The 19,477-nt window shown below is 45.6% G+C and overlaps 1 protein-coding gene across 1 annotated transcript in view; it reads right to left on the bottom strand.

Annotated features, from left to right (window-relative positions):
* Positions 1-10,258: 10,258 nt before the first annotated feature.
* The window catches only part of TMC2 (transmembrane channel like 2), a 63,737-nt gene continuing 54,518 nt past the window's right edge, over positions 10,259-19,477 (bottom strand). Inside the window, exons 16-19 of the mRNA XM_044262204.1 lie at positions 17,488-17,613; positions 14,567-14,645; positions 13,584-13,701; positions 10,259-10,476 (exon numbers count right to left, since the gene is read on the bottom strand). Of these exons, the coding sequence (XP_044118139.1) occupies positions 10,259-10,476; positions 13,584-13,701; positions 14,567-14,645; positions 17,488-17,613 (541 nt within the window). The remainder of the gene's footprint in view (positions 10,477-13,583; positions 13,702-14,566; positions 14,646-17,487; positions 17,614-19,477) is intronic.

The raw sequence follows: 19,477 nt of genomic DNA, 5'->3' as shown, positions 1-19,477 counted from the left end.
ATCGTAGAAATTCTGGATGGCGGAGCTCGGCAGTCGCCGGGCGGCAGGCCCCGCGCGGGTCGCGGCCACCATTCCTTTGCAGAAGCTTGCGGAGCCCACTTTCCGCGGCGGGGGTGACCTGGGGCCGGGGACTAATCCCTGCGCTCCCCAGCCCCCGGGACGCCTGCATCCCCGATTCCCACTCGGGACCCACCCTGCTCCCGCCGACCGAAGCGGGGCCTGGGGCGCGTCGGCGCAGACCGGGAGGAAACGGCTTCTTGTGCCCGGCTTCGAGCTTTTCGGTTGCATTTTATTTTTTAAATTTTTATTACAAGCGATAAAGTAGTAAAGAATAACGATCTCACCGCTTCCCAAGTTGGTTTCTGGTTCCTCTATAAGAAGAACCAGCTCCTTTTGAAGGACCACGTGTTGCTCGCCCCGTGGAACCCTCAGTTAGCTCCAAATGAACGGGAGCTCCTTTCATGTCCTCGACGGCGGGTTCTGTGCATTTTGGCGATTATTTTGAAATTACCTTTGCTTTAATAATTAATACTAGAATGATAAACCCCAAACTTGTTTATCCTAAAGTGGTGTATGTACTGGTAAAGAGCACAAGCCAGAGGGAAAGTAACAGGGAGAAGCAGAGTCCCTGCTGAACTGGAAGCCCAAGGCAGGTCACTATCCCAGGACCCTAGGGTCGTCACCTGAGCTGAAGGCAACCACTTAAATGACTGAGCCATCCAGGCGCCCCTTATAAAATCATTAAGGGGATTTTTATTCTGTATAGTCTTATAACTGAAGTGCATTTATACATTTAACATATTTTCTTCTTCTTCTTAATTTATTTATTTATTTATTTATTTGAGAGAGGCAGTGAGAGAGAGCATGAGCGAGAAGAAGGTCAGAGAGAGAAGCCGACTCCCCCTGTAGCTGGGAGCCCGATGTGGGACTCGATCTTGGGACTCCAGGATCATGACCAGAGCCAAAGGCAGTCATCCAACCAAATGAGCCACCCAGGCGTCCCTAACATATTTTCTTCTTAAACAATTCCGTTACTTGGTAAACAAAATCCAAGTAGCAACCTCGGTCTTAAAACTTAGTACAGTGAATCTTAAAGCCTCATAATCTCAATATCGCTTAAAACGTGATGGAATTCTGTTACATATATTTAAATACAGTTATGGGTCTGAATCATTCTCTCACACTTAAAAGTAGAATTGCAAAATCTGTTACATACATCAGGATGTTAAATTCTCTTAAATTATAAATACCAAATTAAGCAGATGATCCCAAAATGTAGTGGGAAATATTAATTCTGTGACTGATTTTTTTTCATTATTTCTATATTTAATGCTAAATATTCCTGGGGTTTTAGGTGCTTATCTACTAAAGTAGAAGTTTTCAAAGAACAAGTCAGAATCCATTAATGGATTGCAGAATTAATTTAGACATTCTTTGCCAGCATTAAGAAAAATAGGATGAAAGAGAATAGAAATAAGAGTATGTTACATACCATATTAATCTGTAAAACTTTTTACATGTATGTAAAACACGTGTGTATGCATACAAATTTAATAGTGTATATATGTTATATAAACATACATTTCTGTGGATTCAATACAAGGAGAGTCTTGGAGCTGGAAGTTAGCCACAGTCATGCTTGGGAAAGAGTTGAGTCCTCTGGTTACATAGGAGCTGTACTGGGACAGATGCTAACTCAGAAATGATGGAAGAAAACTGCACTTCCACTGGTGAGATGCAAACGCATGCTTAGATGGGTTGTGGGGTAAACACAAAATATTCTTTTGGGTTCCTCACTTCCACCTCTTGTACTAAGCTATCTCCCCAATACTTCATGATCTATCTGCAATGGGCATTTCTACAGCGTGCGATATTAGAAACCATACCTTCCTTCCCTTTGGGCTGGGTTCATAACTACCGAGGTTCTGTTCTTCAGCACCAAAGCAGACTTTTGCAAAACTTTTGGTTTCCCCTTCTCCAAGCCACCTTCGTCTTCATTGCCGGGATGATCTTCTTAAACCCAATCATGTTCGTTTGCAGGTGCTCATCATGGCATGAAGTCATGGGAAGATTAAGGGTTTGGTATCTCAGAATCACCTGTGGGAGCTAGTGTCCGAAAATGACCCCCAGTGATCCAGTGACCTGCTGGGCTGGGTCTGTGATTCATTCTTGGCAATAGAACGTGGCAGGAGTGATTCTGTGCCCTTTCCAAGCCTCAGCCTTTTGCATTCCTGGGGGCCTTGAGTTACCTTATGAGAAATTCAGCTACTCTGCTAGAAAGACCACATAGAGGAGGAAAGGCCCTGATGCTTGACAGACAGGTCCAGCTTTACCAGCAGCTCAACAAAGCCCCGCCTTGCAGCTGTCCCAAGAAAGGAGACATGTATAAAGCTATTTTGTGTGTTCCCAGCCCTTGCCAACATCTGACTGCAGCCACGTGAGCAACCAGAAACAGAACCAGCAGAAGAACCACCTAGTTGAGCCCCACCTATGCACAGAATTGTGAGAAATAATACATTGTGGTTTTCAGCCACTAAATTTTGGGATGATTTGTAATAATATGAATATGAATCTGACCATAAACCTGTGTTCAGACCCCAGTCCTACTACTTGTGATGTGACCTAAGTGAATCACTTTCCTGAGCTTTCATTTCTTCTGCAGAATGAACACTGAGGATTCATTTATCCCTTCAACAAACATTTTACTGGCCATCTCCTAGGAGCCGGGTATGACACAGGGGTGGTACTGGGCAGATAGTAGGTACTCAACAAAAATTAGTGGTCTTTCATCTTCTTCTTTTGTACCTTCGTGATAAATAGCCTGATGACATTTCCTTGCATCTGTTCTCAGGTGAGCCCCACTTCTCCCATTGCCTCCCATAGAATCTACTGTAACTGAATTTTTTAATACATTCCACTGCCATAATTTAATTCTACCACTTCAGCCACTAACTCACCCATGTAGACAGATCACCTGTAGCACGGTTTAGTTTTACATGGTACAACAGTGATGCATACCATTTTTCTACTACCAGTGGTAATAGATGGACGGTTCATCATCTGTTCCCCTGATGAAACATTGCTGGAACCTGGAAAATACGTAAGCTTGCCGACTATTTGTACCCCCTTTGGCTCATTAATTTAAACTTTTCTTCTTACATATACATTGCCCTTAAAATACTGCTGTAGTGATAGTCTGCAAATTTTCCTGTGCAATATTTTCCTTCTAATTCACTTCCACAGGAATCCTGGTATCTGCTATGCATGCTGTTATGACCCACATGTTGTTTGGGCTGGTGATAAAGGCTGTTGTCCTCCTGGCTTCTCGTTGCTGCTTTCTAAGCATTATTTCCTTCTCCTTCTCTTTGAAAAACCTCGGCCACCTATCATTGCTTGGTAGCATCTGATTTTTCCTTGTGAAGGACATTCCTTACCTTTTGGGTAAGGAATCAAGATGCTGTTGATGAAAAAGTTTGGGGTGTCCTAAGCTGGTGAGCTTCCTAACCTCAGATTTACTACCCAGATTGTATCGTTCCAGCTCAGTCTTACAGGTTCCTGTGTGGCCCCAACAACTGGCATCATTTTATGTGCCCGAGGCCCAGGGCCCTCCTTTCAGTCTGCAGACACCTCACAGACATGAAGATGGAATGGTGACAGCGGCTGGGAGGAGGGAGCAGAGAAATGAGCCCAAAGCTGCCTCCACTCATCTTCTCAGATCCAAACTAAACAGCTGAATCCAGCTAGTCTTTTTTGGTCCCCTGGGAACATAGGTAAGTTTTGAATTAGTGAGCACCTTGGACATTGTGTGATCCTTTACAGGTGAGGAATCAGGATGTTCAGGAGTCAGGTTGAGGGATCTGGGTATTCACGAAGCTTCAAAATCGGTTAATTCTACCATTTGTTAAAAAAAAAAAGTTTTTGGGGTACCTGGGTGGTTCAGTTGCTGAACATCCGCCTTTGGCTCAGGTCATGATCCCGGGGTCCTGGGATCAAGTCCTGCATTCGGTTTCCTGCTTTGCAGAGAGCCTGTTTCTCCCTCTCTTTCTGCCTACCACTCCCTCTCCTTGTGCTCGCACGCTCGTGCCCGTGCTGTCTCTCTCTCTGTCTCTGTGTCAAATAAATAAATAAAATCTTAAAAAAAAAAAAGGGTTTTTGTGAGCCTGTAACATCCAGGTACATATGCATGCCTTCTAGAAAGCTAGGTGCTGGGGATACAGTAGTCAACACACCAAGTAAGTCACTGCCATCATGGAGTTCACATTCTTTTTTTTTTTTTTTTAAAAGATTTTATTTATTTATTTGACAGAGAGAAATCACAAGTAGGCAGAGAGGCAGGCAGAGAGAGGAGGAAGCAGGCTCCCTGCTGAGCAGAGAGCCCGATGCGGGGCTCGATCCCAGGACCCTGAGATCATGACCTGAGCCGAAGGCAGCGGCTTAACCCACTGAGCCACCCAGGTGCCCCAGGAGTTCACATTCTTGAAGATAAAACCATCAAGTAAATATATAGCACATCAGGTGCTGATGTGTTCCGGAAGGTGGTGGGGTGTTACCCAGGTGCTCAGCAAAGAGGCAACACTGAGCCAAGATCTTAAGCAAGGGAGTCAGCAATGCAGAGCTCTGGGAGAGTAATATACACAATGATAATACTAACCTGTGACTTCTGACTCCAGGGACTTTCTGATCCTGGGACACTGGACGTGAGCAAGTACTGAGGTGCAGTAGTGTGAGAGGCTGACCGGAGGACCACTTGGGACAGTGTTCCTGGGGAAGACTTCACAGCTGTAAGGGTAGTTCTAGGTAGTCATGGAAGAATGTGTAGGTCATCTAGAGATCTAGGATGGAATGAGAGTGGAAGCAAAAGCCAGCAGTGAAGAAGGAATTGCTAGAAACGTAAGATTCATCCTGGTTAGTAGTTGGACAAAAGACTGGAGGATCTAGTATGTAAGACTCAGAACCTAAGAAGACTTGAAGGAAAGCCAGGATGGGTGGCTTGGATCAGATGAAACTCCTATTTCCCATTGCACAAAGTTTGATTAGAGACTAGTTTGGAGGTGAGATGCAAGACAGATTTCTCAGAAAGTTCCAGCTGAAAAAGTGTCCTGCATGGGCAGAGGGTCTGAAAGGTTGAGGGTTTCCCAGACGTGTTCCGGGTTCAAGCTTGAAAGTCATGTGGCACCTGGGGCCTTTTTTTTCCTCCGTGTAGGTGGAATTGTCCACTCACGGGGAAGGATCATACTCTATAGCATCTAGTCCTCTTTCATTTAGATCAGACTGTGGCTCACTGTGTCATCTTGGTGTAAATTAACCCAGAGTTTTTACTCGTGGCAACGCTAATGGGCACCTATGGAAATGGAATGGGCTGTTTAAATTCCAGGCTGTAAAGAGAGCTTCAGGAAAGGAAATTGCGTGAAAGAACCACAAGATGGCGACTCTCTACACTCATTTCTAGAATGGAAAACCCTCCCATAGAATTTGAAAGACTTCTAGGAATTCCTTGGCCCATTTCTCAATCATGGAAAAAACCCCTGCAACAGTAATGAGTTACACATATATACAATAATTATTCCCATAGACACAGAAGAATGAAAAGCATCCAAGGACGGTCCTTGAGCTCAGCATTCCTTGTCTTTTTGGGTGCAGCTTGTGAAGCCCAGTGTAATCATGATTGTAGGGTAAATGTTTTGTTCAGCCAGTGCTGTTGGCATTCAGAATCTGAGCCTGAGGAATGTTTGATCTTACCTGTGCCTGTGATCATATCTTTTACTTATGAGCACAGAGCGTGGGGCTTGACACTAGTCTTACCTGTGTCCACTCGTAGAATCTTCATAGGAGGATTTGGGGGTGAGGTTTACATGGCTCATCACCATGTAACCAGACGTGGTTCAGTGATAAAGATGTCTGTATGCTCTGTATCCCTCACCAACCCCAACCACGATCTTGGGCCTTTCTTTGCATTTTCCAAACTAATATTGCATCAAAGAATTATCTGGCACAATGCTGCAGAGAGCTGTCTTTATTTTTTTATTTTTATTTTTTATTTTTTTAAAAGATTTTATTTACTTGACAGACAGCGATCACAAGTAGGCAGAGAGGCAGGCAGAGAGGCAGAGAAGCAGGCAGGGAAGCAGGCTCCCCGCTGAGCAGAGAGCCCGACTACGCGGGGCTCCATCCCAGGAATCTGGGATCATGACCTAAGCAGAAAGCAGAGGCTTTAACCCACTGAACCACCCAGGTGCCCTGAGAGCTGTCTTTAATTAACAATCCTCAACACTCAAAGAGAAGCCTAACTTACAAAATTGGACAGCACTCACACACCTGGGGATTTTGCCCTTGAAGATTGTGTTTTAGTTTTGTTCCCTAGGAACAAAAAGGGATAAAATCCCTAGTGACTCTGTCTGTAGGTTTTAATCGTATCTCTTGGAAACAGTGCATGGGATTATAAAATATTCATCTGATCCTCTCGGTCTTCAATCTGCCGAACTTAGTCTGTTTCCATTTATTTTGATTCCTGATATATTCTTTTTCTATCGTTTTACACACTTTCTCTTTGCTGTGTTGTTTTTTTGTTGCTTTACTTTTCTCCCCCTCCTTCTAGGAGGGACTGTTAATCTAAGAGTACTTTATTTTTTTTTAAGATTTTATTTATTTATTTGACGGACAGAGATCATAAGTAGGCAGAGAGGCAGGCAGAGAGAGAGAGGAGGAAGCAGGCTCCCCGCTGAGCAGAGAGCCCTATGCAGGGCTCAATCCCAGGACTCTGGGATCATGACCTGAGCCGAAGGCAGAGGCTTTAACCCACTGAGCCACCCAGGTGCCCCTCTAAGAGTACTTTAAATTAAAATCTTCCATTTGAGGTTTTTGAAGCACACAGGTGGTGTGGGAATTTAGATCCTCTGTGTGAGGATTGCCTTGTGGCTATAAATTCTCAAGGGAGACTTTTTCTCCCCACTTGCTGCCAAGGTCAAAGGAGACAAGTGTCCCTTTCTGCAATGCATGTTTGTTTCTTATAATCCCTTACAGGAATTACATTATTATATACAATATAATATATAATAATATATATATTATTGGGTGGAGCTCTATAGAGCATATCTGAAGCATATCTGAAGGGAGTTTACTAAACGGAGGGTCACCAGCCTAGCTGACCGTGCTGGTACCTGGCCCAGCTCCCCCTACTGGCTGGTGTCTCACTCTCCAGTTTCTGTGAGTATGACAGTCAGGTGTCTCCTTTGACCTTCACCCAAGGTGTGTTTCTACCTCTGTGAGTCTGTGTAGAGTGGAACTGTTGTTCTTTATGGGCATTCTGACAGAGAAAATCCAGTGTCTCTTTCATTTTCCCCCCAATACAAAACGTATAAACTCCGGTGATATCAGTAAGGCAACTTATCTCTGGATAAGTTGTTAAATTTATTGTTAAATCATTCTTAGGAGAGCTGAGGAAAGAAAGAGAGGTGGGGGGAGAAGAGAAGGAAGGAGGGAGGGAGGAAAGAAGAAAGAGTGATGTTCATGTCTGATGGCTCCTGGATAGGCTGAAGCTAAGTGTTAAGATAGAATGAGCTGGCAGGTCAAACCCTAGAATGCAGAGATGATGGGACTGCTTTCTAATAACACGTCCCCGCTCTAAAGCCAGAGCAGCACCCTTCCTCTCTTACCCATGCCTTCTTCCTCTGCCTGTTTCCCAGCTCACTGGAAGTTTCCTGCTGCTTGAGGTTCCTGGGAGCCACCATGAGCCAATTCTCTGAAGGACATCTCTTGAAAAATCTTTGAGTTGTCTTGAGAGTGGTCTTGCAACTATTTGAATTAGGAAACCTCCTGTTAAACTATTTTCATAAATTCTTGGATAAGCGCCTTCAAGAGATGGAGCCTAATCTCCTTTCCTTGAGTGGAAGCTATACTTAGTGACTGAGTTCTAACAGATAGAAAGCAGTAAGATTGATGGTGTAACTTCTGAGACTGGTTATAAAAGGCACATGGCTTCCTCTTGGTTCTCTCTCTTGTCACTAGCTCTGGGGGACACCAGCTGCTGAGTTGCAAGGACACCCCAGCAGCCCTGCAGAGAGGTCCACGTGGGCAGTAGTAAAAGTCTCCTCTTAACAGCCAGCAAGGAGGATTCCTCCTGTCCACAGCCATGTGTATGAACCAGCTTGAGAACAGATCTTCCAGTCCCAGTCAACTCTTACAGGGCTGGTAGCCCCACCTGAGATCTTGAGCTGTACCCAGAAACAGAACTGCTCGGCCAAGCCACTCCCAAATTGTTGACCCACAGAAACTGTGTGAGATGATCAGTGTTTCTTTCTTTAAGCCATTAAGTTTGGGGGATAATCTGATGTGCAGAAATAGACAACGAAGACATTCCCTCACATAAAATTGTGCATTACCAGGACAGGATCATGTTTTGCGTTTATGGTGGGTATTCAGGCATGTTGGTAGCCATCGGAAGCCCGACAGTAATCACTGTCCCTCCCTGGGAGCTGGCATTACCCAGGCAGGTAGTCTTGAAGGCCAGGGGTCATGTGGTAGCCATTTTGGGGTCCTACTTGGTTGGGTTAGGTTGCCTGGATCCTGATGTCAGAGTGTCAGGCATATAAGCTCAAGGCCAACATGTGTCCTCTCAGAAGAGGCATAAGGCACAGCATAATTTGGGATTGGAGGTTGGACCTGAGTTTCACGGATAGGAGGCCCATGAAACATCTTCACCTGGAGATACACGGGGGCAAAAGGACTGATCTCTTTCCCTTGGTCATGCGTCCCCATTCCCATTCCATTCTAGGTCATGTGTGAAGTGGTGGTGCTGGGTTGGGAAGGGGAAGGAATTGGGAGGGAACCTGGGAAATACTTTAATTTTAGCTTATAAAGTCTCTGTAAAATATCTATCTCCCCACCAGGACTTTGGCTGATTTCCAGGGTGTGGGAGATTCTCCTGAGAACCCCTGGGGCCATGGTTGTGCAGTGGGCAGGGGAGAGGACTCCCTTTAGAACACTCAGAGACATGGCATGAGATGATCTTGAAGTTATATTGCATCTGTGGGGTATGGGAACATGGGGCCGAGGAGAGGAGGAAACCACCCACAGGACTCCCGCAACTTCAGAGTCTTACACTGTGACTCGCATGCTGCTGAGCCTTTGTCCTTGTTGCCAAGGCCCTCTCAATGGTCTGATCTCCCTGGCTTGTGCCCCCAAGGAGACATTCTGCCTAGAACCACACCATGACACTAGTTTAACAGAGAATCCCTGGAGACAAGGCTCTGCATTGCACCATTTGCCAAACTCCTCAGAGAAACCATCTTCAACATTCATTACACAGTAAGCAGACTATTAAATTCCTTTTCAGATTTGGTGCTTTTCTGCCCTGAGCAATCTACGTCGTCTCTAGTTGGAAGAAACACTTACTCCTTGCCTTATTGCTAGAAGGCTCCCATGGATTTTTTTAAAAAGATTTTATTTATTTATTTGACAGAGAGAGATGACAAGCAGGCAGAGAGGCAGGCACAGAGAGAGGAGGAAGCAGGCTCCCTGCTGAGCAGAGAGCCCGATGCGGGGCTCGATCCCAGGACCCTGAGATCATGACCTGAGCCGAAGGCAGAGGCTTAACCCACTGAGCCACCCAGGCACCCCGGCTCCCATGCATTTTTGCTGCTTAATGGGGTCAGCTCCCCTCAGGCTGGGTTCTGGGGGACAATCATCTTCCTATTCACCATGGCTGACTTTGGTTCACTACCTTTATATTCAGTGGCTTCTTGTACCTTTCATTTAAACCACCTCATCTCCTTTGGATAGAGGTGATGGTCAGGAATCAGGGCTGCTCTGTCTCACATCTTCCTCCCAGTTAGTAAGGTTAGCAGAAACCCGTGTCCCAACATGGCGGCCATGAAAAAAGTCTATGGTGGTGATTTTGGCCCCGCCCCCTCCTCCCAAATTCTGGAGTGGAGGGAACCAGTGAGTGTAAGGTCCAGAGCTGCCTGAACCAAGATATTAGAAAGTGCAGTTTATGGGGAGTGAGGAGAGACTCAGCTTCCCTGAAGAGTGGACAAAACCGTTGCCTTCCATTGCGGTAGCCAACAAGTGCCTGAGAGTAAATAATCGAAATTCCCACAATGACAGGTGAGAGAACGTGCGTGTGTGTGTGTGTGTGTGTGTGTGTGTGTTTGTGTTTGTGTGTGTGTAGAGAGAGAGAGGAACAGAGAATATCATTTTGGGTGTGTGAGATGGTGGGCTGGAAGGATCAGCCTCAGAGTGGTGCTTCTGTGAGTCCCAGCTGTCAGTGGGAAGGTCTCTGAGCACTCTTCCCAGAGGCTGTTCTCCAAGGATGAGTCTGAGGCCGAGCAGGGCCAGAATCTGGTCTGACACCAGTAAGCCGAGCTCCAGAGAGGTGCTGAGAGGCAGGCAGTGTGGTCCCACTGGCAGAACTGGAGGTCCCAGGATCCTGGACCTTCTTGTCTGGGGTCTGGTTTTGGCTGGCAGGGTGAGATATGGTACCTGGAAAAGGAACCAAGATTAAGAATGAGGGTGTGGGGGAATCTGCTTCAGTTTCCTGGTATCAAACGGGAGCCCTCTGGAGCTGTCCTGCTGTGTGTGTGTATTACAGTCCCATTTGGCGAAGTGAGAATGGTCAGATGGCCCTGGGTGTCTGGGGGCACCTTGGCCCAGCCTTGGCATAAACAGATTTGTTGGAAGAATATGGTCTGCTGGCTGGAGAGCTAGGTTTTGAACACTGGCCTTACACTGGACTCTCTGAACCTTGGTTTTCTGGAGTACAAAGCTGGGACAACAGTAACATATGATGCTGGCAGGGGCTGTGTGACCTGCATGGAATCATATCTAACTTAGTGCTCCCGTTTACTTGTCTTCTGCCCTTCCCCTAACTCTGGCCTCCGGGTGATACTGGCTTGCTCTTTACCAACCTCAGTTCCTGTGACACAGAAACGGACTAGGTTTCCCTGGTGGGTGAATGTAGCCTGTGTCTGAAGTCCAGGCTTTGATGTGCCCCACTTCCTCCCTGCCCCTCCCCCTTGCGCCTGTCTGGGGTAGGTGGAGTCACCAGATGGAAGGAGCCAGCATCCTTGCAGCAGCGTCCCTTGAGAAGAAAGTCGCCGTCAAGTGGAAACACACAATTTAGACTTTACGTTGAGTGAGATGTCAACTTTCATTGTGTTTGAGTCATTACTTGTTTGGGCCTATTTGTTATAGTAACTGGCATCATTCTAGCGACTACTTCGAGAAGAGAAGCTAAGTGAGGGCAGCCATGGAGGCCACTGGCGGCCATCTTCCCAGGCTTTCCCCCATAGCCTACTCCCACTGATGTGTTCAGATCACACTAATTTTAAAAAATCAAACACTGCAGTACCGAGGTAAGCAGTACAAAATCAAAAGAACTTTGGATCCGTACTAAAAACTCACATTTGGAGAGGGGCAAACTTTAAAGCAGCAGCCTAGTAGAGCAAGGCAGGGAAGAAGTGCGTCAGGGAGACGGACACATTGGGACTGTGGGGACGTGAGCCAACCCCTGTCAAACCAGTGTAAGTTCCTCGGTTTCTCGTTGAAAACATTTTGTACACCTATTGTTTTCCTTCCATACTTAAGTCCATCAGTGTCCAAATAGGTCCATTCTATTTTCTCATTTTTTAAAAAGATTTTATTTATTTATTTGACAGACAGAGATCACAAGTAGGCAGAGAGGCAGGCAGGCAGAGAGAGAGAGGGGGAGGCAGGCTCCCTGCTGAGCAGAGAGCCCAATGCGGGGCTCGATCCCAGGACCCTGGGATCATGACCTGAGCCAAAGGCAGAGGCTTTAACCTACTGAGCCACCGAGGTGCCCCCCCCTTTCTCATTTTTGTTGGTGATACTACAATATAACATTGCATGTACTCCATTTCCTGCCCCAGGTGGGACAATTAGGTGATTTCAAATATTATCCTCAGTGTCACGATAAGCAGCTAGCCTGTCGCTCTTCTACATTTCAACCCTGAACCAGTCTTGGAGAGCACTGAAAGACTGCCAGCCAATCTAACCAACAAGGAGGTCTGTAGCTTCGAAATGCCTTCCATTTATTTGGGGAGAATCCCTAGGGACAGGTTCTATTGTGACACAGACTTCTTGTCTTCTTTCTGCAACATCCACTTGTTTACTTGCTACCAACCATTCAGTAGTAATTCATTACTATTCCAGTGTCAATACTGATATTGACAAGTATTCCAATACCAACACAGGGTTTGCCAGGGATGCAAAAGTTTCCTGACCTGCTTCCACAGCCACTTCCATCATGGTTGGACCTCAAAAATGAAAAATACGCCAATGGGGCACCTGGGTGGCTCAGTGGGTTAAACCTCTGCTTTTGGCTCACGTCATGATCGCAGGGTCCTGGGACCAAGACCTGCATCGGGCTCTCTGCTCAACAGGGAGCCTGCTTCCCCCTCTCTCTCTCTGCTTGCCTCTCTGCCTACTTGTGATCTTTCTATCTGTCAAATAAATAAATAAAATCTTTAAAAAAAAGAAAAAGAAAAAGAAAAAGATGCCAACAGAGGACGTTCACCTTGTAGGGAGATAATACTGTGCAGTTTAAATTGTTTGTTTCTGTTTTTTGTGATCTTGCTTACATGTCATAAAGTCATCAAATAAATAATACAATTTCTGCATTAAAAATTCGAACTCCTGAACTGTCAGCCATTTCTTGTGCATCTTATTCACTTCCGGCATCAGAGGCCAAAATCACAGCACGCTGATGTGGTTTAATTTTACAATAGGGACAAGCTTTTGGACATGGGGTCACCTAGGAGATGGTCTCTTTTGGCTTGACATTTCCTCTCTCAAAGTGGAGATGGTCTGTGACCAAGCTGTGTGAAGTCCTATGACACTTTCTTTGGAACACATGTGGTCATTTCTTATCCTTCCATTCTAGATATTCCAGTGTTTCTCTTTTTTAAGAGAATACCAATTGGTTCTGGTAGGAGTAGCAACTGCCAGATTCAAATCTGTTTTTCCTTCTAAAGAAAACATTCAAGACAACACAGAGAACAAATACCTCCTCCATCCCCAGGTGACTGTGACCCCCTGTCAGCCAACCCTCAGGGTATCTTAGCGGCATCTGGGTAGGACACCAGCAGTGCCCCTCCATTGGGTTAAAGATCCAGATAGAAAGAGGATATCAGAAGGGGACTGTCAGACTCAAGAGAGAAAGTGAAGAAGATGAAATCGTTTCAGAAAAGAAGGCTCACTTGTGGCGAAAGTCAAGAGTCACCATAGAAAATGCAGCGAGAGACTTGGTGGGTAGAGGTGAGGGAGACAGCCCCAGGGGAGAAGTGGAGATGCTTCCCTATGTCACAGACACCCCTCCCAGCTCATAGTCATGGGCTCTCTCTCTGTGTGCCAGGCCTCTGTGAAGCTCGCCTCTTGCAGAATCCCATCTTATTCTCCCCACCCCATGAGGTAGGACCTATGACCCATTCTTAGCTTAATGTGCCCAGCTTCACACAGCTAATTGTCAGAATTCTGACTTGATCCCAGCTCCATCTTATTTCTCAGCTGATGTTCTATACACCCTCCCATGTGGCCCCATGAAGAAGGAATCATCATGAAATAGAATTTACCTTCTTTGGTGAGTTGGTGCTGGGTGGCATTTTTGGAGGTGTCTTTAGCTGTGTCCTCTGAATCTTGGACTGTGGTTCTGCCTTTGACAGATTTGTGGCTCTTCTCAACTTCACGGAGCTGTAGGAAAAGAATGAACGGTTCTCAGGGAAATGGGTGTTTGAGGAACAGAGCCCACGATGGCGAGGTCTAGGGGGCAAGGACTCCATCGTCAGTTTTTGGTAACTACCTTAAATTGCCAGGTCTTGGTCCTTGCTGCTGATTGGACAGGGGAGCCCAAGATTCAGCTTTGCACAGCATTTGAAGGGACATTTGGCCAGGGGAGGACAGAAACCCTGCCAATCCTGCATTTCAAGGTTCTTTGTATCTGGGCAGGAGGACAGTGAGGTTAACAGAGGGAGATGCGGAGGGGGAGCTGGCTGTGAGGCAGATGAGATTAGTTCCAGAAGAGGGAGCAAGGAGCAAGGAGGACAGGGCTTAGAGCCGGGTGGGGTCTGTCCTTCACCGCTTTTGGAGGGGTGGGGGGAGGTTGGGTGCTGGGAGAGACAAGAGAGCAGTCAGAACTCAGCTGGTGGGGGCAGAGGCTATCTGTGTGCAGCCAGGAGCTTAAGAGACCTCTTAGGCTGTGTTCACAAGCATTATGTCATTCTGACAATATTTTCTCTAGTATTTATGGTATTAGTTTTAATCTATACATATTAATGGGGGTACTGGTTTTACTACGTATGAACATTGCTTGAGTCCATTGAATTTCTCCTGTTCTTTAACATCCTCTCCAAATTTAAGCCATCATTATTGTGTGCCCCCTGTATAACCTCAAAATAGAAATGCATGTTGTTCAATCTTACAAGCTTCCTATAACACAGATACTTTGGGATCCGATTTGGAAGGAAGCCATTTAGCTAATACAACTGGGCTCACAGAGCAAATTAGCAAAAACCAAAACCAGGACATCTTTTCAAATGAAAACTCCCGACAGACTCACCGCTTGAATTTTCTTTCTCAGCTGGGCATTAGCTCGGGAAAGGCTTTTGGAAACTGAGTTCAGGTAGTAGATGGCCAGGCTGCAAGAGAAAAGTGAGCCTCCTGTGATAAGGCAGTCTTGGAAAATGACAAGAGCTGGACCCCTTCTGGATGAATCAAGGCAGGCTTCCCGGAGTAGTTTGCCTCTGGGCACGGTGGAGAGATTAAGCTCCCGACTTAATGAGGAGAAGGTTCTGGACACCCTATTTTCTATTTTATTAAATGCGGAAATGACATACACATTTTAAGCTCTCAGAGTGCTCAGTAAATGTTGGCTAAGGGAATCATTCTTCTTGGAAATCTGAAGAGGTGGGGGAGAAGCAGGAGTTCTTGAAAGCAGAAGAAGCTGCTTATACTTCCTGGGGAGCTGCCCTGCGTCAGGCTCTGTGTCATGCATGTCCCACTCCACCACATCTGTGGTTTTCACAGAAACCCCATGAAGTTGAAAGGATATCTCCCATCTTTCCAAATCAGTCTCCTAGAACTCAGAGAGCTTAAGTACTTTGTCGAAGTTTACCCCATCTATCAGTACTTGTTGGAGCCAAACATTTAAAGCCAAAGCTCCTTCCCCAGTCATCAAGGGCTAAGAGAGGAAGGTCTGGATGTTAGGTGCCTGCTCCAAGTTTGCCTAGAAGCACAAGTGCAGAAGGCCTGGAGGTCCCTGCTTAGGAAGCACTGATGGGAATGTCTGGTCCTGGGCTGGTTTTCAGAGTCCAGCTCCCACCAGGTGTCCTTTGAAGCTTCCCTTTCACAGGACCTAAAGTCGAGGGCTATGATCTAGGTGCACCACCTGAGAGGGGAGGGGACATAAAAGCCAAGGTACCACGTGGATTGGGTGCCTCGTCATCCTGTTACTTGGGAGCTTTTGAGGTTCATTCTTCTTTGTCACTTTTCTCCATAGATTTCAAGTGTTAGCTGCTCCAGCTTGGGTCTTCAAAGTCTTCCTCTCAGGGCGGGGCCACCCAGAGCCAATTCATTGAGTCCATGAGCTCTTTCCAGCCAGAGAGGAGGAATCCCGTTGTGTTTAGGGCAGAGTGTGGGTCAGAGGCTATCACATGAGCCCGTGGCAGCAGAGACTCAGGGGGAGTCAGGGAGGACAGTGGGAAGCAGCAGGACCTGTTTTGTAAGGCTCCTACACTGAAGACCAGACCTCACCTTCTCTCCTAACTAACTACCCATCTATTAGGGAGGAACTGGAGGTCAGAGAGGAGGAAATGCTCATGGGTGGCTGTGTCCCTCCATTCCCAAATTCAGCATTTCCCTTTGCTGCCTGTAAGGGGTCAGGTCTGGGTTCCAGAATTTCCTCAGGCATTCAAGGGGTAGTACAGGTGGTCACTATCATGCCAGTCCTTTCTTAGGCCTCGACTAGGAGCAGAAGATGTTCTAGTCAAAGATGTAAGAAAATACACCTATTTGGGGGAGCAATTCAGCACTCTCTAGAAGGATTGGGGAAACACATACCTATGACTCTGCACTTCTACTTCCACAGGTCTGTCTAAGAGAAGCCCTCACACATCTGCCCAAGGACCACATTTGCAATAGCAAAAAAGTTGGAAACCTAACCACCTCTCTGCAGAGGGACAGAAAAACTGTGGTTTAATCACACTGCAGAGTGGAGTAGAGCCGTTCATAGAGGAGAAGAGCTCCTGGATCCACATGGATACATTCCCCAAACATAATGTTGAGTGAGAAAGTGAACCATTCCTGAAAAAATTTAAAGCCCAGAAAAGGATAGCACACCCCGTGCCTGATGAAAACACCTGACTACGTGTGGAAATGATCACAATGAATTCCTACAGTGGTTACTTTGGGGGAGGGAAGAAGAGAGCTGGATTGGGTGGGAGAGGGCTTGAAGTGTATCTGTAATATTTTATTTCTTGTAAAGGACAGACTGGTGCAAATAATGCAAACTAGTAACATCTGTTTACTCTTGTGATCCCATTCATGTTGTCTGTACTTTTCTGTATGTTAGGAATATTTCACAATTAAAAAAAGCATGCCAAAATGGTTTTTTGTAAAGAAAAAACACCCTAATATTTTCACCAGTACATTTTCGATGACCATAATTCAAATTCAAGAGCCTCACTTCCGACCTTCTTCTTTCTTCCCTTGCTCCTTCCTTGAACATGTGTTATTTGCCTCCTCTGCCCTAGGCCTGGGGCTGGTGTTGGGGGTCCAGAGATCATTCTACCTACTCACCATTCTCACCGGTTTCTCGGTCTTTGGTGGGAGGGAGAGTGGGGAATGAACCAAAGGTTCTAGTGCACCAAGGACAGGCTGAATCAGACCCTCTGCTTTCTCAGAGACCCAGAGCCCAGATGTCTTTGATATTTCTAAGGGGTGTTTAGGAGAGTGTTACAGATACTGTCAGTGGCCATCCATATTCCTTGGGCCCCGTCTTTCAGTGTGCTCCCTGAAAGACTTATGACTAGCAGTTCCTTTACCTCTGTGCCTGGAGCTTCCCTTCTATCCCCTGCAGAAACCCTTTGACCCAGGAATGCAGCTGACCCAGATTGCCAGGTAACTAGCCCACCCCAATCCCCTTTTAGGTTTCCCAGTCCAACCCACCAGTGAGCGATGGGTGCTGGTCTACAGATGCCCCATCCCTGACCCTTGAGCCGGATAACTCTGAGACCCACTGTTTCCCAGTGTTCCCCAGCAGGATTAAAGTCATCCCAGTGGTAATGACCTTGCTGTCCCCTTCCCTATCTCACTTCCTTCCCTCGTTCCCCAGTGAACTATTTGCCTTTGCATCTTTGTCTCAGGATCTGCTTCTGGGAAATGCAGATTAAGGAAGAGGTCTGGGGGTTGGGGGAGAAGGACCTGCCTGGGAAGTCTCAAGTGTAAGGGGAAGGTTGCCAGGAGGTGGAGCCCCTAACTTACAACATCAGCAGGATGGCTGGGATGATCAGGCCAGGGTTGGCGAGGAAAGCAAAGATCTTGCCCAGGAAGGCTGGAAAATCATTTTCAATCGTCTCTTGGATGACATCATACATTCTGTTTTTCCCACTGTGAAGAAGAGAGAACACATGACAGCTCAGTATATGAAACTTATGTGGCGAACACAGCTGCGCCCGTGACCCTGTGGGTCCCAAGCTGCCACTCACCACTGCTTTCCCAGAAGAACCAGAGAGCTCTGTTCCAAAGGGACTGCATGTAAAACATGCCCCACGAGGGGCTGCCATTAGGCTCTGTCTTATAGGTGGTCAGCCCCCTGGCCAGCGTCATGTCCTTGGAACCTCAGAACTTCTCAACCTGCATGGGTCTCCTGGGTCTGACATCTTCCTTAGCAAGATGAAAATGGGTTTTCTACTCTACTCTCCTGGGAGAAAATTGCCTGTCAGCTGGTTGTAAGATCAACATGGAGCTCCCTTTGGGACCCCAGGGAAGGTAAGAGCTCTCCAGAGGCTTATGTGGGAGACAACTTTATGGGGCTGCTCAGAAATACCTACAAATTGTCTTCAGATGATAGTTTCATGAGATTGGATCACTTAGGACAGGCTCCTGGACAGGTCACAGTGGTAGTTTTGATTTTCTTCAAATACCCAAGAACTATTATGCAGTCTGACTTCCACAAATGCCTGTCCAGAGACTATGGTCCCTTGCTGGCTATGGTTAATCATTTCAGGGCCAAGAAATGGACTTTAGGGCTTGAAATTCCTGGTTCAAATCCTTGCTCCTTCATCTATTAGCTGTGGGACACATGGGATAATTTACTTATTCTCTTTCTGCCTGTTTCTCTCAGTTCCCTCGGTCTCCCCATTAGAGCTGTGTTGTTCAGTGTAGCTATTAAAAAAAAAAAGAATAAAATAAAAATCAATTTAAAAGTTAATTTAAAAAAATACAAGATATCCAGCTAAATTTGAATTTCAGAAGTATAAGAATGTCTCACAGAGCAAATTATTCGTTATCTGTCTAAAATTTAAACTCAGCTGGGCATCCTGTATTTTCTCTGGCAGATCTATACCAGAGCACTCAGTTTCTCATTCTGATTTGCTCTAGGTCTGTCTTTTTTCCCTTTTCTACAGAGGAAAACAGCAAATACGGACAGCTGCAGCTGATGGCCGAAAATGATGAGCACTAAGAAGTCAACATCCAGCATCCTTTATGTTGTTTATGTTTATTAGTTAGTTATTGGACCATTTCCCTTTTCATAATTAAACAACTCTTTTAATAAAAAAAGTTAATCAAAATTAAGTAAAATTAAAAATTCAGTGTTTTAGTCTCACATTTCAAGTATGCTCAGTAGTCATGGGACTAGTAGCTACTATTTTCGAAGAGTAGATATGGAATTTTTTTTCATCACATAGAAAATTCTATCAGACAGTGCTGTAGATGTTTGATATCTTTGGCCAAGATACTGAAAATTTCTCTGCTGTATAATATAGCATAATAATGATAATATTATGTATAATATAGCATAATATTATGCTATATCATCTGTATAATATTATATATAATATTATCTGTATAATATAGCATAATAATGATACAGTATAATATGGTATTATGAGTAGAATAATTGTATTTGCCTCAGAGAATTGTTTAGAGGGCTTAGATACAACTTTATATAAAACACTATGTATGGGGTCATCAAATGATAAGTGCCCTCCAATATGTTGCAGCCAGAAGCTTCATCTTTCTCTTCTGTAAAGTATTGATCAAAGGTTGGCAAATAATGGCCCATGGGCCAAATTTGGCTTATGACTTGTTTTCCTATGGCCTGAAAACAAAGAATGGTTTTCACATATTTCAGTGGTTGGGGGAAAAAAGAAGAATATTTTGTGATATATAAAAATTGAAGTAGGAAATTCAAACTTTAGTGTCACTAAGTAAAATATTATTGGAACACAGCCATGCCTGTTTATTTATA

Source organism: Neovison vison, chromosome 8 (genome assembly GCF_020171115.1).
Source record: "Neovison vison isolate M4711 chromosome 8, ASM_NN_V1, whole genome shotgun sequence".
Classification (NCBI taxonomy): Eukaryota; Metazoa; Chordata; class Mammalia; order Carnivora; family Mustelidae; genus Neogale; species Neogale vison.
This window is presented reverse-complemented; position numbering and strand designations above follow the sequence as displayed.